The sequence below is a fragment of the Branchiostoma lanceolatum genome, chromosome 4 (genome assembly GCF_035083965.1).
Source record: "Branchiostoma lanceolatum isolate klBraLanc5 chromosome 4, klBraLanc5.hap2, whole genome shotgun sequence".
Lineage (NCBI taxonomy): Eukaryota > Metazoa > Chordata > Leptocardii > Amphioxiformes > Branchiostomatidae > Branchiostoma > Branchiostoma lanceolatum.
The window spans coordinates 23,181,660-23,196,424 of record NC_089725.1 but is presented as its reverse complement, the minus strand read 5'-3'; the positions used below and the strand labels follow the sequence as shown (position 1 = coordinate 23,196,424).

The following is a 14,765-nucleotide window of genomic DNA, read 5'->3' as shown; positions in this document are numbered from 1 at the left end:
AGCTTTTCCTCGGTATAAAATAATTAGTTTCGTTGTATACATTTCTTCTAACGTTTAATTCTTGCTATTTCCTCAAATGTCAAACGTATAGATCTATTATTGAAAAATCTTGAAAGGTAAGTCCTGATGTCACTTGTAGATACTGCCATTGTTTACTGTGGGACGCGATGTTTGGTGGCAAATGAAGAAAAAAAAACAGTATTTCCCCCAGAGTTTGGCTGAAACAATTACACCATCTGTGTACTATCCCCAATTTTCAAGAGTACTAGTCATTTGCTTATTAGACATTAGTTTGTTAATTTGAACTCTATTTGCTGTATTTCTAAGAATTGAAACCGTGAAGATTTACTGGGTCAGTGGTGTAAGGGTTCACATTTTCAAAGCATATTACAAGTGTTAGGTATTATATTATAAATTAGAATTATAAGATAGAAATACAACCCACCAGCTCCAACACAACTTTCAACAAATACGCAATGAAGGGTTAGTAAAATCAGTGAAAAGGATTTCAAATTGGACCCAATCTCAACACTGAAATTCACAAGAAATCCAGTTGCTTTAGTTGCAAGCGTATTGCTCCCCATGAACTGTGTTCTTCTGTGGATACTGCTGTAGTTGACGTCGGATGCAACTTAATCAGTGACTCACCTTTGCCGTTCTTGTTTACCTTACATGTTTCTGTATCTTGTACTTGTTGAACCGCATGATAAAGCGCCCTTCTCACTGGACCCGCGGCACGCTGGCGGCGTCGCAGCGTCCTAAACTGGATTTGTGTTACTCTTGACTTTATAATGGAATCATTCAAAACGTTAAAGCATGACCCAAAAGACAACAAAAACACAAAGGTTAAAAGGATTCGTTTTTTGTCGATGACATTCGTTGAGTGCCGCGGGTCCAGTGAGAGGGGGGCTTTGGTAATAGATTCAAAGTAGCCACTGAGAAGTCAAATATTGCGCTAGGGATTGATGAGTAAGTTCGTAGCACAAAATTGACGTAATTATGTAAAACCAAGGCGGTTAAAAGTCTATTTTAATCTACTTGGTCACAGTGGGACAATTGATACTACCGGCTGCTTCTGTCTGATTCATGCTTTAGCAGACGTCATTGTTGGAATATATTTTTTATTCGTACAGAATTATCAGTTTCGGTGTATGCCTTTCTTTTAACTTCCTTGGTTAAATCCATGTTGTTTTCTTATCAGATGTCAAACATATATCATTGAAAGGTAAGCCCTGACGTAAATTGTGTCAGTAAAACCATAATTCCGACCACAACTTGAGTTAGGAGAAGGTAACGGTTTAGATACAAACGCAACACAGGGCAGAACATACACAACTTCGTCAGAACGTGGGGTTCATAGAGGAGAGGTCTGAGCAAAACGGCGTGGGAAACTCTTCTTCTAACAATTGAAATCGACATGCTTACACATGGCAAAAGGTACGTTACCAGGTGCTAATAATAAATAAATGAAGACCTTTATTGTATACATTACTTATAGTATGCAACACTGAGTCGAATACAAAACGAAATCAATGAAATTAAATCAAATCCTGTGTCTAAGAAAAAATACCCGTAGTCAAAATAATCACGAAGTTAGGTAAAAATTGAGCGGCTTTCACAAACCGACGACCACATTTTAGGCATTCTGTTTGTGCGATGTACATAACAAAAGGTAACAATGAATTGATAAAGGAAATGCCTATCCGTTAGAATAGAATGTATGACACGACGTTTGTACTTAGACAATGCCTTTGTTCACTTGGAGGACGCGACGTTGGCGTCAATGCAAATGGCCAGACAGAGATGTGTATTCTAGATCATAGTTTGTTTTGTTACGAAGGGAGGAAACCCAGTACATAGAAGAGGTTGGACGTAAGTAATGCCATTCGATAAACAGTGCTAAATGTATGTCAAATACTTTATATATCACTGTTTATACTAAAAGCTTGTTAGTAGAAACCGAAAGATTCGAATGTAGTTTTAGGATAAACCATATGTCATAGCAGATCCATACACACGCACACACATACACACAACGTTAGTACAGTTAATCTATCATTATCAATTGAAAAGGTCTACGAGAGTTAGCGACTGTGCCTATCTTGGTAGATGGATTTTTTCCTGAACTCTGAGCAATATAGGGGTGCTATGATAGGGGTGGCTATTGTTGGGAATAGATAACTTGTTGAATTAGTTTGAAAAAGAAAAAAAGAACTATCCCCATCTTGGGGTTTATCGCACCCCCGCTGTATATGTATATTGGAATAGTCTGCTGTTTGGAGTCTAATGGAACAATCCAAAGGCTCTGGTTGAGGGGTGGGGGTGTATAGATGCATTTGGTGACAGTTGACAGATCAGGTTAGCATTCTTATGGCAAGTTTTTGTTCATTCCTGAAATTATGACACCTCCTTTTTTCAACTTTCCCAAAGGATTAAATATTGATGCAATACTGGCAACAGTTTAGCCCCCCCCCCCCCCATGGGCTGAAGGAATGCGCTTTACCTTCAACGAACAAAAGACGGACGGAACTACTCTGAATATATTTCTTGGCCACGCTGATTTGCCCTTAAGAAAATAAAATGCATTCCTTTTAAAACACCATTCCCAAAGTCTGAAAATTTTTTTCAAACGCCAGGTTTCCTTCTCAAGTCAGCAATTTGTAATCGTATTCAGAGTTTGTTTTTACGACACCCTGTCACAATTACGAAATGGTTTCGGCTGTTCGGCCAGGTAATTGCTCCAATTGTTTTCCGCGTGGGTAAGCTGTCATAACAAGCTTGGACTGCTAGTAAAGATGTTGTCACCCCCGACTTCTCCTAAATCATCGCGCCTAGAAGTCATCAAAGCCCTGTGTTTACCATCCCGGGTATTCTCGTGAGGTAAAGCCTTTACGTTATCATTTAGATTTTTATTTATACAATAGTTATATATAAATGTAGTTACGTTTGATATAACAGCGTCTTAGCAAATGTTGCCGTATGTTGTTTGGAAACTAGCCTCGTTACTTTCAATCGCACGATAAACTGCTATACTGGCCATATTTCTCCACCGCCCGCCTTTCCAATGATGGTAAATAAGTGACGTCTATGGTAGCCAGAATTACATCTCTACTTTGAAAGTTATCACAAGGAGGTTAAAATATTTTAACCTCCTTGGTTATCATATTCATCAGTTTAGGCAAAGACGCCATATCCATCTTTTTGGAGGGGGGGGGGTCTGACTTAAGTCGTACCGCCGTAAACTGATTAGAATTTGTGTGCCATTTTTTTCTTTCGATGTTACGACTAAAAGGAGCTTAGTAGAAAGTTACATAATTTGTCAGTAGAATAAACATCCTTTGTAGGATCAATTCCTTTAGGATAGGATAGCGCTTCATTAGTAGAAACGAGAATCAAGACGGTCGCCATACAAATCAGCTTCCTTTAGATGTCAAACCTTTTCAAGACAAGAGGCAGAAAAGGTGGAAAAAAACACGTACCTGTATAGATGGCATCCCCAGTTAAAGATAGTTTAATAGGTTACTGAATGTAGAGAAAGGTAAAGCTGTATCTGATCAAATCCCCTTTTTTTTGGCCATCGCGTACGAAGATCGTCTGGCGTATGAAATTTAACGAACAGGTTGCTTGTTGCCTCGCGGTCGGGATAGGTCCGGCCTGTCCGCCGTAACAAATCACGATTGTCCGTCATTTTGCCATCGCGTACGAAAATTGCCTGACGTATGAAATTCACCGAAACGCGTTGCAAATTGTCCCACGGCCGGGATACGGCCGGCCCGTCCGCCGCCAAGCACAACTGTCCGTCATTTTGCCATCGAGAACGAAAATTTTCTGACGTATGAAATTCACCGAAACGCGTTGCAAATTGTCCCGGCCGGCCCGTCCGCCGCCAAGCACGACTGCCCGTCATTTTGCCATCGATAACGAAAATCGCCTGACGTATGAAATTCACCGAAACGCATTGCCAATTGTCCCGCGGCCGGGATACGGCCCGTCCGCCGCCAAGCACGACTGTCCGTCATTTTGCCATCGAGAACGAAAATCGCCTGACGTATGAAATTCACCGAAACGCGTTGCAAATTGCTCCGCGGTCGTACGAAGTTTACCCAGGCTCAAAATAAACTGCTCGCCGAACGGACGTACAAAATTTTGCCGGCCCGCCGGGCGGACGTACGAAATTATCCCGGCCGCGTAACAATCTGCTCACCGAACGGACGTACAAAATTTTGCCGGCCCGCCGAACAAAATTTTGCCATGCACCAAGCGGGCGTACGAAATTTTCCCGGCCGCGTAACAAACTGCTCGCCGAGCGGACGTACGAAATTTTGCCGGCCCGCTGAGCGGACGTACGAAATTTTCCCCGCCGCGTAACAAACTGCCCACCGAGGAGGCGTACGAAATTCTGCCGGCCGAAGTGGCGACGCGTACTAATATCACCCACCGCGCCGCCCACAATTTGGTACGCAACGGCAGTTTCATACGCGTATGAACTTCATACGCGTATGAAACCGACGTATGAAACCGTGGTTTTGGGGTCAGAATGCTAGCTCGAACAGCAGACTGGCTGTGCAAGTATTATATAATATATTATGCCAACATCCTGCCTGACTACTGGTGCACAATAACTGATAAGGAAATGATGCAGAAAATATCAATTTGCTGTGATGATCCACTGTTCAGACACCTGCCACGCCACGGGCACTGATACCTGAGCACTCCTACCTGTCCAACAGTATGTTATTGTTGTTGTTTACACACCTTTACGTCCCCCAGTTATATTTATCTCCCCGGAATATTTGGGTCATGTCCGTTTATTTCGGCCGGAGATGCAGCTTTTGAAAGACCGATTTTCTGGCTGTGGCCGTGACCTGTGCTAAGCAAACAGAACACGTCCGGTCAGGAAATCTTGCGTTATTCTGCCGGCTGCAATGATGGCCGGATAATTCCATCTTCTCCCCGTCACGCCCTCCCACAGGGATGCCCGTCTCAGCTCCGGACAGGTTCCCCGGTGCGGCTCGACAACAAGCGATTCTTCAAGCTTTCGTCAGTGGATATGGCATGAAACTGTAGCAGAGGGACAAAAGTAGAGACTCACCCGAAATGAGAAAGTCCCCGCCATGATTGGAGAACTCGATGGCGTTGACACATCCATAGTGACCGAATAGGTCCTTGTGGTACAGGCTGCGACAGGCGCCGAGTCGTTCCCGGAGGAAGCCCTGCTTCAGGAGCTGCTCGCCGCTGATGCTCCGGTTCGCCGTGAAGTTCACAGGCGAGAAACACCAGCTCCGGTGGAACATCGTGCCCGTCTACACCATGTAGGTACCACCGACGTTACCAGATATGTGTTTTGCCCCTTGCTCTGGTCTGCCGTCACCTTATCGATTCCAAATCAGCCCCGGGCTGGACTGGAACACCCAAGTGAATTAGTCGGGGGTGGGATCCTGATATCATTTATGCATACATTTTGGGGACCCGATAATTTGTCAACAAATTGGTATCTCTGCAGCTGAAATATGATTTTTCTTCTATGCAATACTTAAATGTATGACGTTCACTTTCAAACAAAAACTATACAATGCTATATTATTTCAAAACAACTTTTGGCACAGTCCAAATTTCTGCCGCATGCGGTATTGCAGCGACCTCTAGCGATTTTATGTTAAACTGTAAATCAAAATACCTGATCGTCCTCTGCATTTTTAATGTTGTCCTCTAGTCGGCGCTTTTGAACCATGCAGTTACAGGCGATTATTTAGGTGCCAAATGCACAATTTCTGTAAAGCCGTATCAAATGTACGCAAAAAATATGTTATGACACACCAAATAAACTAAAGACATTGTAACAATTTACATGTTTGATTTTTATCATGTCGCACCTTAGCAATTTGCACTCTCTTTTGTTAACATCTATGTTTTGAGATGTCTATATTACACTGGCAAATTTATAGACACCTAAATTGTCATTTTTTAAGGTAAGATGGCGGTGCCAGCAGACGACAGCCATGTGCTCCGTACTTCTTTGGAACTAAACATCCTGAATGGCATTACCTGTCCCACTGATGTCGGCGAAAACACAGGTAGGCAAGCAGTGTCGGGTTGCCACCAGGAAATTTATTTTTCCTTCGCAGGTTTGCTCTGCATTTCCCTTCGCTTTGAAGCTCGCTCTCGCTGTGCTCGACTGAATCCCTACGCAGTACGTGATTATGCAATACAAACTATCACATTTGATCTTAGCTTTGAAAATGCACCATGGATTCACTGCATGTGTTCATACTGTCATAACGGACCAGAGTGCCTGCACATTTATTCTTCAACTGACAAGCTCCCATCTATTTTCCTCCACCAAGCAGATGTGGAGAGGCTCTGTGGACACCTGTGCAGGGGAGACTATGGACAGGTGCTGAAGACTGCAGCTGCCAGGAACATCCTCGGGACTGACCAGGATGTCACAGGGACAGAACCCTACCCAGGTTTCCTCAGCAGGCAGGTACAGGAGTACTTGTCTAACACTGAGGATGACAAGCGTGATGATACACTGTTGGACAGGTAAGAGGACAAATGGAGTAACATTAACATTAACATTACTTGCATTGTGATTTGTCTTTATCACCTAGACTGGTTATGTTCCACATGATGGTTGATTGTGCAGTCTGTCTACAGTTGAAATGTCAACATATTAGTTGACGGGTAAAATTTATCATATAAACTTTATGATAAAGCGGCTGCATGTCCTACTGCACTACTCAACTCTACTGTGGACTAAACTAAGAGTATGATTGGTTGTGATGTTGTGATGATGATGATGAAGGGGCAAGGCTATTTGCGTAGTGACAGTTACCAGGTGTTACATGTATTGTCATGTAGATAGATCACTATAGACTTTATGATAAAAAGAATAAAAACTGACATTTTGTTCAAGTCTTATCATGTTTAATCCTCAAAGACCTTCACAATCCAGTAAAATTCTATTAATCACCAGTTCATGATACATCTCTGTCCCAGGGAACTGTGTGTTCTCCAGACTGGGATAGCCTGCCTTCAGATGTTTGTCCAGTCCAACTGGACCGGTCCACTGGTGGGGGAGAACCAGACTGACATCCTCCCATCGGCTTACAGACAGGACCAAAAAGTCAGGGTTTATTTTGCCTTATGTCTTTATTCTCCTTCATTTTAACTTTTATTCAAATTATTCAAACCTTAGACAAATGGTTGTTCCCATGTTGTGATATGGAGAGGTTGCCTCCTTTACTATACTGGTGGTTAAGAGACTTGGTGACCAAGGAAATACTGTAGCCCCTAATTCAACTAACCGGCATGTTTCTGTACTACAAGGTTTATAGGTTGTGAAGGGAAAGGTACGTATGTACCCCCTATGTTGTACTAACCATGTTTTCATATTACAGGATTTGTTAGCGACAGTCCAGCAGACCCTGACCTGTGATGGAGAGAGTGCGTACCCTCTCTGCTCTAACCTACTGTACTTCCTGGCAGCTCGGACACTGCTGATGGACAACTATCAACACCTCACACACTGCCAGGTCTGTCTTGTTGTTATTCAGACATAGATGGAGAGCATAAACTCCTGTAGCTAAGAGCTACATGTAAGTAGATGGGACCATACTTGTAAATCTGCTATGATCAGTACCATAGCATACATTTGTCACAGAAAAAGTCTTCAGGGAAAGTTTCTTTCATTATGGAATACCAGTATGTACACGTATAGTGAAAAATGGTTAATGTACAAATATAAATGCTTGAAAGCATATAAAAGCTCATGACAAAATAAAAGATTCAAAGGGGCGAAACCGTTTCTTTATCAAAGGCCTTTCCGAAGGAAGGAAAGACTGAATGTGTACCAGACAGGTAGTATGTGCTAGCCAGCAGTTGAAGGTCTGATTCTCCTGTTCCCCCAGACTGCAGGTTGGTGGGGCCTGAGGTGTGTGTGGGTACACCAGCAGCTCATGGAAGAGTCTAGGCTGCCGTCTCTCCAACAACTTGCTCTCAAATACATACAAGATGGTAAGTACATGAAGTATCTGTCTTTCATCACTGTTCATATTAGAATTAGTGGGTTGATACTGATCCATGCAACATCCATGCAAAGAAGAATCAAAGAGTGGACAAGACTATTGAAAGTCTGAATGTGTTTAGAAGGACATGTTATGATTTGACTTGATTTGTTGCCAGGGCCAGTATTCCAAGTTTTTTCCTTTCTGGCTGACCTACACATCTACAAAAAATTACATTTATAAGTGATGGAATAAGTGATACACTGGGTGGGGAATACAGAAATCTGGTGATAGTCCTTAGCACAGGAGCATGGTAGTCTTGACCAAGTTTTGTTGGTCCACAGTTTCAGAGAAGGAAAAAGTGCTGTTCTTCGGCAGCTGCAGGTGGCTCCAGGTGCTGTACCAACTGGAAGCAGGCTACACTAGTTTGCACTACTATCAGTATGCAGCCGCACAGGAACACTTCAGCACTGCTGCAAAGCTGGCTCAACTCCAGGTGGAACTCACAGGTAGGAGCAGCTGACACACAAACCTGTAACAATCATGGCACAACTCACTACTTCTTCAATGGCACAGATCCTTTTTTTTGACACTTGTTGGAGTTGTTGCACTAATTGTAATGGGCTAGATGTACAATATTTAGGTTGAAAGAATGAAATGTTTTGCTTGATACAATAGAACAATTGAGACTGACCCTTAAACCTGTAGACACAGTGTTCTTAAGGTCCACATGAACAATTGAGACTGACCCTTACGGCTTTCAATACAGTGTTCTTAAGGTCCCGTGTTCATTCCTACACCCCAACCTCTGCCACCCACCAACAGGTGCCATGGGGAAGAGAACACGGTTCCAGCAGGAAGACAAGGCACAGCTGGTGCTGCAGGTCCACAGGGAGGGAGACGTTCAACTGGAACAGCCAGAAAAGGAGGTCTCCCCTACTCCTAAGGTCAGTCCCTTCTCTCCTGCTCTACATGCTAAGTACATGCTATGTATATGTACAGTGGTCCTTCTGACATATACCCGGGTGACATGGACAAGCCCATAACAAGTTCAAAGCTGGTGTGTATAAGATTGTAAGTCGGCTCTTGACACAAAAATAATGTTGCTTGTCATCTTTTCTGTTCTAGCCATTATCCTTCATTTCAATGATAATACTGCATAGCGTGGGTTAGCAGTGAGTATAGTATAGGAGTTGGCACAAACTAACTAGAATGGTGCCTATCCAGATACAACATCTTCAACGTTTCTTCTGTGGTTGTTGTAGGATGTTGCCCTGGATGATGACACTCTGCTGAACCAGATGAAGCTGACTGACCCAGGCCAGGTGGAGGCCGTTGACCTCTCCTCTGTAGAGCAGGCCCTTGTGTTGGGCCTGTGGTGAGTACAGACCTGGCATCCTTTGTAGTTATAGAGTTAGAATCAGTCACCAACAGATCTAAGGCACAGCTAGTCTACATATACATGTACCCTATCATTTAAGAGGCAGACAATGTTTCTATGGTGTGTCTTGCTCTTCAGCCTTCCTATAGCTAGAATGACTGAAGGAAGGAAATGCATTACTGGCCCAGTCAGTTGTCTGTGATCTTGTTGTTTTTTCAGTATCAGCAGGAAGATATACTGTCCTAAGGACAAGCTGACTGAAGAAGAGGTCCTAGCATATGTCTATGTAAGTGTTATACTGCATTATGTTAAATTATCCTGGTGTTCATATAGCATATACAGCCATAATTAGCAATACTATGATAATTCTCAAAAGATTAAAGATAAACTTGTCTTCAGCCAATTGTACTGATGTCATCAAGTAAAGATATAAACAATGTTACTGTAAATGTACACATATGGACACAATAAACGCATTCCAAATGTATCTGGGAAGACTGATACTAGTATATATATTGTTATCTTTTTACCCGTTTCTTCAGTACCTTCTGGGGCAGCCCCGTGATTGGTCGGTACAGACAGCTGCACTGCTGCTCAGATGTCTAGGAGAAAAGAACAGCAGTCGTAAGGTGGAGCGGTCCATGGCGCAGCTCCAGGTGAGGCTGATGCTGAAGATACATTTGTTCTGAGATTTACCTTTCATATAGGCTGTCTGACATTTCTGTTTGTTGGACTAGTATGAGCCATTGTGTTGCAGTATCTGTTTTGCATCACTTGCAACTGGCACCAGTAATTTTTTAATACTTCTCTTGTCAAATACTCACTTATAGTGATGGTCCTTTTTGACCAAAAACTGTCTTCCTTTACTTATCTTGTGCATTTGTTCTTGTTTCAGTCGTTGGTTGACCAATATAAGTCATTGACTCCCCCTGCCCATGTCAGACTGGGTTTGACATACAGTGTGGCTCTGCCACCCCGGTGGATCATGGAGGTAATGGTCGTGTGTTTCTCAGTGAGAATGATTGACAGTTCAAGAATCTAATCTAACATACAAAACTTGAAAATACAGGAATGCTGTCATTGTCGAGGTTTGCCCTATACAGCTAGCAAGGTCCCTCTGATAAAGCAGTCAAAGATGATAATGATAATAAGAATGGGTTTATTCAAAGGACACTTGGCAGCCCAAGACCTGAATCACATGTTCTGTACATTAAAAAAAAGTTAATTGATATGTGACACATTGACTAACATACTAACATACAAGACTAACATATCCACAGGCACTGTTAGAAGTCCATATAATCTCTAATGTATTCCACAGAGAGAGTTGGCGCAGGTGCTGGTCAGCCTGGGTGCCCTCAGCAGTGCCCTGGACGTGTTCCTGCGGCTGCACATGTGGGAGGACGCCATCACCTGCTACGAGCAGCTGGGCAGGTACCAGAAGGCAGAACAGCTGATCCACGACCAGCTGGCCGTCCAGGAGACGCCAACTCTCTACTGTCTGCTGGGGGATGTCACGGGGGTGAGGGTCACCTGGGTTCAGTAGAAATGCATGCTTTTGTTGTGTGAAAGGGTGCTTAAAATAATGTGACTGTGTTTCTTTAATTGTGCCCAAAAGAGATCCTTGTATCAGTATTTCTTGACCTACCTGTATGTATTGTAATGAATTCTGTATCATCATACAAATGTATTACATATGCATACTTACTAGTGTGCATTTCTCATAGAGCAGCCATGCTATAACAGTCCCATCTAAATTATATTACTGATACTGTTGTTCTGACAGGAAAAGCAGCATTACGAGAAGGCCTGGGAGCTCTCTAACCACAGGAGTGCTCGTGCTCAGCGTAGTCTGGGCTGGAAGAACTTCAAGGAGGAAAAGGTATAAACAATACTATTGACTGTCTTATGAAGCCTTAAAGTAAGGGTAATACTAGCTTACTTTCATTTTCAATGAATTTGTGGATTTTCTTTCATTTTTAGTTTTGTTTAGTTATTCATTTGTTGCAAACTGCTCTGGATTCATACTTATTGATATGGTCTGACTTGTCTCAACTTACTTTGAAGGCTCCAGTGACATCCACGTACATCTTACACATCCAAATCATGCTAGAATGTTAGAACATACTGAGGCTTGTTCTATTTTCCTCCTCAGTTTTCTGAAGCAATCAGCTGTTTTGAGAAGTCAGTGGAGATCAATGGACTTCAGGTGAGTGCCAGTGGTGTTGTCTTAATGCACATTGTTTACCTGTGTGCAGTGCAATCCTAATATCAATAGGTCATTAATTTCTGTATCCAAAATGTTTAGTGGTTGACCATAGTTTAAAATGTAAACAGTATCTTCTTGTGTCCTGTCTCCATCTTAGATTGTTTGTTTGCTTGTTTTTATTGATATCTCCATTAGTGTTACATAGAGAAACACTATTCTACCTGATACATTAAATAGAATGCAAATAACAAAATCTTATACAATTGGTAAACAAAGAATTATACAAAGTTAAATATAGTGACCTTAAAAGTGAGCAGGAGAAGATAGTCTGCATCTTAGATAGTCTTTTTTCAGCAGGAGTGGACAAAAGTCTTTTCCTGTAGAATCTGTGATGGTTTATTTGTCTGTTGCAGAATGCTGTGTGGTTTGCCCTGGGCTGTGCTGGGATGTCTGCTCAGCAGTATGATGTTAGTGCCCGAGGCTTCTCCAGATGTGTCCTCATAGATTATGATGTAAGTACTGCCGTTCTGAATCCTGTTTCTATGTATGATGCATGCCGATGACTACTAGTATGTGTTATGCATGTGTATGTTTTTGCTATTGGTCCATAATAGAATATCTTGAGGCCCCATATAAAACGCTATATCTGATCTCACTTTTCAATTTTTTTTCTTCATTTTTCTCCATTTCGCAGAACTTCGAGGCTTGGAATAACCTTGCTACATCCTACATCAGGATGAACCAGAAGTAAGTTACTGTATGTTTTCTGTTTATATCTGCAATAGAAATATAGACATGTACATTGTTTGGAAAATGCTTTTCTACTTCTACACATATCATACTTGTGACCGTGTGACTCAAAAGAATAAAAAGTGTGTAAGGCTGACTTGTGGTAGAATTTTGCTTTTAATGTCATGCCCTGCAAGACTTATGAAACAATATTCATCTCATTTCAGACAGAAGGCATTCCGTGCACTCCAGGAGGCCCTGAGGTGTAACTTTGAGAACTGGAAGATCTGGGAAAACTTCTTATTGGTCAGTAATGTTATCAAGTGTTATCAAGTGTTATCAAGAATGGCACTCGCATGTCACATTAACGTCACATTATAGGTCAACATTGTCCATTTCTCAGGTAGCCAAGTTAATGTGTTGTTGACCTACATTGTTCTGTAGGTGTGCACAGACATTGGTGAGTTTGAGGAGCTGGCATCAGCTTATCATCGAATGCTGGACCTGAAGGACAAGCATGCTGATGTTCCAGTAAGTCAGAGTATAATCCCAGACTGTGGTCTATTCACTTGTTCCAGAGATGTAAATAAATTGGGGTAAAACTGAGTTGCAGTAATGGAACATACATATCCAAAAACATCCAACAGTATTTTACCTTACCTTACCCCCACCCCAACTTCCAAAATATCCAGTATAGATATAATGAAATACAACAGCCTTTGAAAGCTAACCTGTTCCCTGAACTGGTGCATTACTTAGTGATTGTTTAGATCCCAGCCTATTGTGTTGACAGGTGCTTGAGGTGCTGGTGGATGCCATTAGCCAAGACCTGCAGGACAACAGTGGCAGACCAGGTAAAACCCATTTTGCTGGATTTTTGAAAAAAAATCTTTATAAATGATTCCATATTGTTTCAAATAAGCTTATTGAAAATCCAGCTTTATGTGATAGAAAATCAGTCAATATTCAGTAGACCTTTGTGTGTGTAGAGACATTGATGTCATAACTACGAAACTTGTTTCTCAGAAACTTTTGTTGGTATTTGTATGTAGCTTCCAGACTGAGAGGCAAGGCTGTGGAGCTGTTTGGTAGGCTGACATCGAAGGTTACCAGTAATGCCCAGATATGGCGACTGTACGCTAAACTACACGGGGATGGGCACAGTGAGGATGCACAGGAAAATGAAAAGGTATGTGGAGACGTTTAGACTCAATATGCATCTTAGATCATATTTTCCCTGTAAAACAAACTTTTTCATCTCAGTCAACTGCATGGGAACAGAAATCAGTGTAATGTGTCATTGTGAAATGTATATGTGTTTGCATGTGTATTATTCTTTATTACACTGACTGGAGGTATTATGATCTGTACAAATATGAATGAATACATGGACCATTAAGGGACCATCAATAAGGTTTTCAGCAGATGATTAGTAATAGACTAATAGAATATGATAGAATATATAACTAATAGAATATGTAATGATATATGTTGATAGAGTTATTAGGACTCAAATGACTGTGTATCTCTGCTATATGGTATCTGACCCTTACCTCTTCCCTCATGACCTCAATGAAAAGTGGCCTGCATGCCGATTTGAGCTTATCATGAATAGACAAAGGTTCAAACAAACAAAGACTGAAACACTTTCCTCTCTCCAGGCCCTTCAGTGCCTACAGAAGGCCCACCGCTGCAGCACACAGACATCAGGATGGGACCGGGAGCCAGCCTCTACAGGGGAGGTCATGGACCAGGCGCTGCTCTTAGCGCAGGGTGAGACCTCTCAATTGCCCAAATATTTTACACAATTGTTATGGTCAATGTAAACTTACAGACAGATGGATATTAGTTTTTGATAGCTCAGTTTCATACAGCCTGAAAGATTTCCCAAATTTCTTTCCACAATTAGATGAAGAACTTTCTGTTGCAGTCCTGTGGTTTTCATGATGGCCAACATACGCCTACTTTTGTCCTCAGTTGCCATGGCAGTGAGCAAGAGGAAGACCAACTCCACTGAGGCCATCCAAATCCTGTCGGCTGCCAAGATGACCCTGCGGCAGCTTGGGACCAAAGTTCGTAAGGTGCACACCGACGCCATGACAGGACAGGTGCTGGAGGACTTGGCAGGCAAACTGACTGATGTGGACCAGACTCTGGCTACAATACAGGACCTCATAGACAGTCTGAGGAGCTAGGTCCAGTCACAGTAAAATTGTGCAATATTGACAGCCAGTAAAGGCATATTCTTGGAATAAGTAAGTCGCTGGTGAACATATTAATTTACATAATAGATATCTCTCAGTGGTCACCTTTGAAATGATTAAAAAATACATGTGTAGTCATGTTTCCAACAAAGGCAGTCACCAGTGTGCAAAATGAACACATACTGTAGCACCTAACATGTCATCCTGACCCTTTACTGTAACCCTTAACTTTATCA

The 14,765-nt window shown here is 42.1% G+C and overlaps 2 protein-coding genes across 2 annotated transcripts in view; one reads left to right on the top strand and one right to left on the bottom strand.

Annotated features, from left to right (window-relative positions):
* LOC136433442 (DDB1- and CUL4-associated factor 5-like) overlaps positions 1 to 5,294 on the bottom strand; it is a 22,402-nt gene extending 17,108 nt beyond the window's left edge. The window contains exon 1 of the mRNA XM_066425658.1: positions 5,093 to 5,294. Within this exon, the coding sequence (XP_066281755.1) occupies positions 5,093 to 5,294 (202 nt within the window). The remainder of the gene's footprint in view (positions 1 to 5,092) is intronic.
* LOC136433446 (tetratricopeptide repeat protein 27-like) lies at positions 5,201 to 14,765 on the top strand. Its single transcript, XM_066425667.1, has 23 exons — positions 5,201 to 5,312; positions 5,970 to 6,074; positions 6,348 to 6,543; positions 7,000 to 7,126; positions 7,401 to 7,535; positions 7,911 to 8,016; positions 8,351 to 8,515; positions 8,832 to 8,953; positions 9,272 to 9,384; positions 9,607 to 9,673; positions 9,930 to 10,043; positions 10,283 to 10,378; positions 10,709 to 10,909; positions 11,174 to 11,269; positions 11,543 to 11,596; positions 12,010 to 12,108; positions 12,291 to 12,343; positions 12,553 to 12,631; positions 12,770 to 12,856; positions 13,119 to 13,179; positions 13,378 to 13,514; positions 13,987 to 14,098; positions 14,303 to 14,765. The coding sequence occupies exons 2-23, from the start codon at positions 5,975 to 5,977 to the stop codon at positions 14,518 to 14,520; spliced, it is 2,538 nt and encodes an 845-aa protein (XP_066281764.1). The 5' UTR covers positions 5,201 to 5,312; positions 5,970 to 5,974; the 3' UTR covers positions 14,521 to 14,765.

Bases quoted from the DNA above. Each gene is read 5' to 3' on its own strand.
- LOC136433446 (XM_066425667.1), top strand. From the start codon at position 5,975: ATGGCGGTGCCAGCAGACGACAGCCATGTGCTCCGTACTTCTTTGGAA. The intron at 13,180-13,377 runs GTAAAACCCATT...ATTTGTATGTAG, and splicing joins GGACAACAGTGGCAGACCAG to CTTCCAGACTGAGAGGCAAG. The intron at 14,099-14,302 runs GTGAGACCTCTC...TTTTGTCCTCAG, and splicing joins GGCGCTGCTCTTAGCGCAGG to TTGCCATGGCAGTGAGCAAG.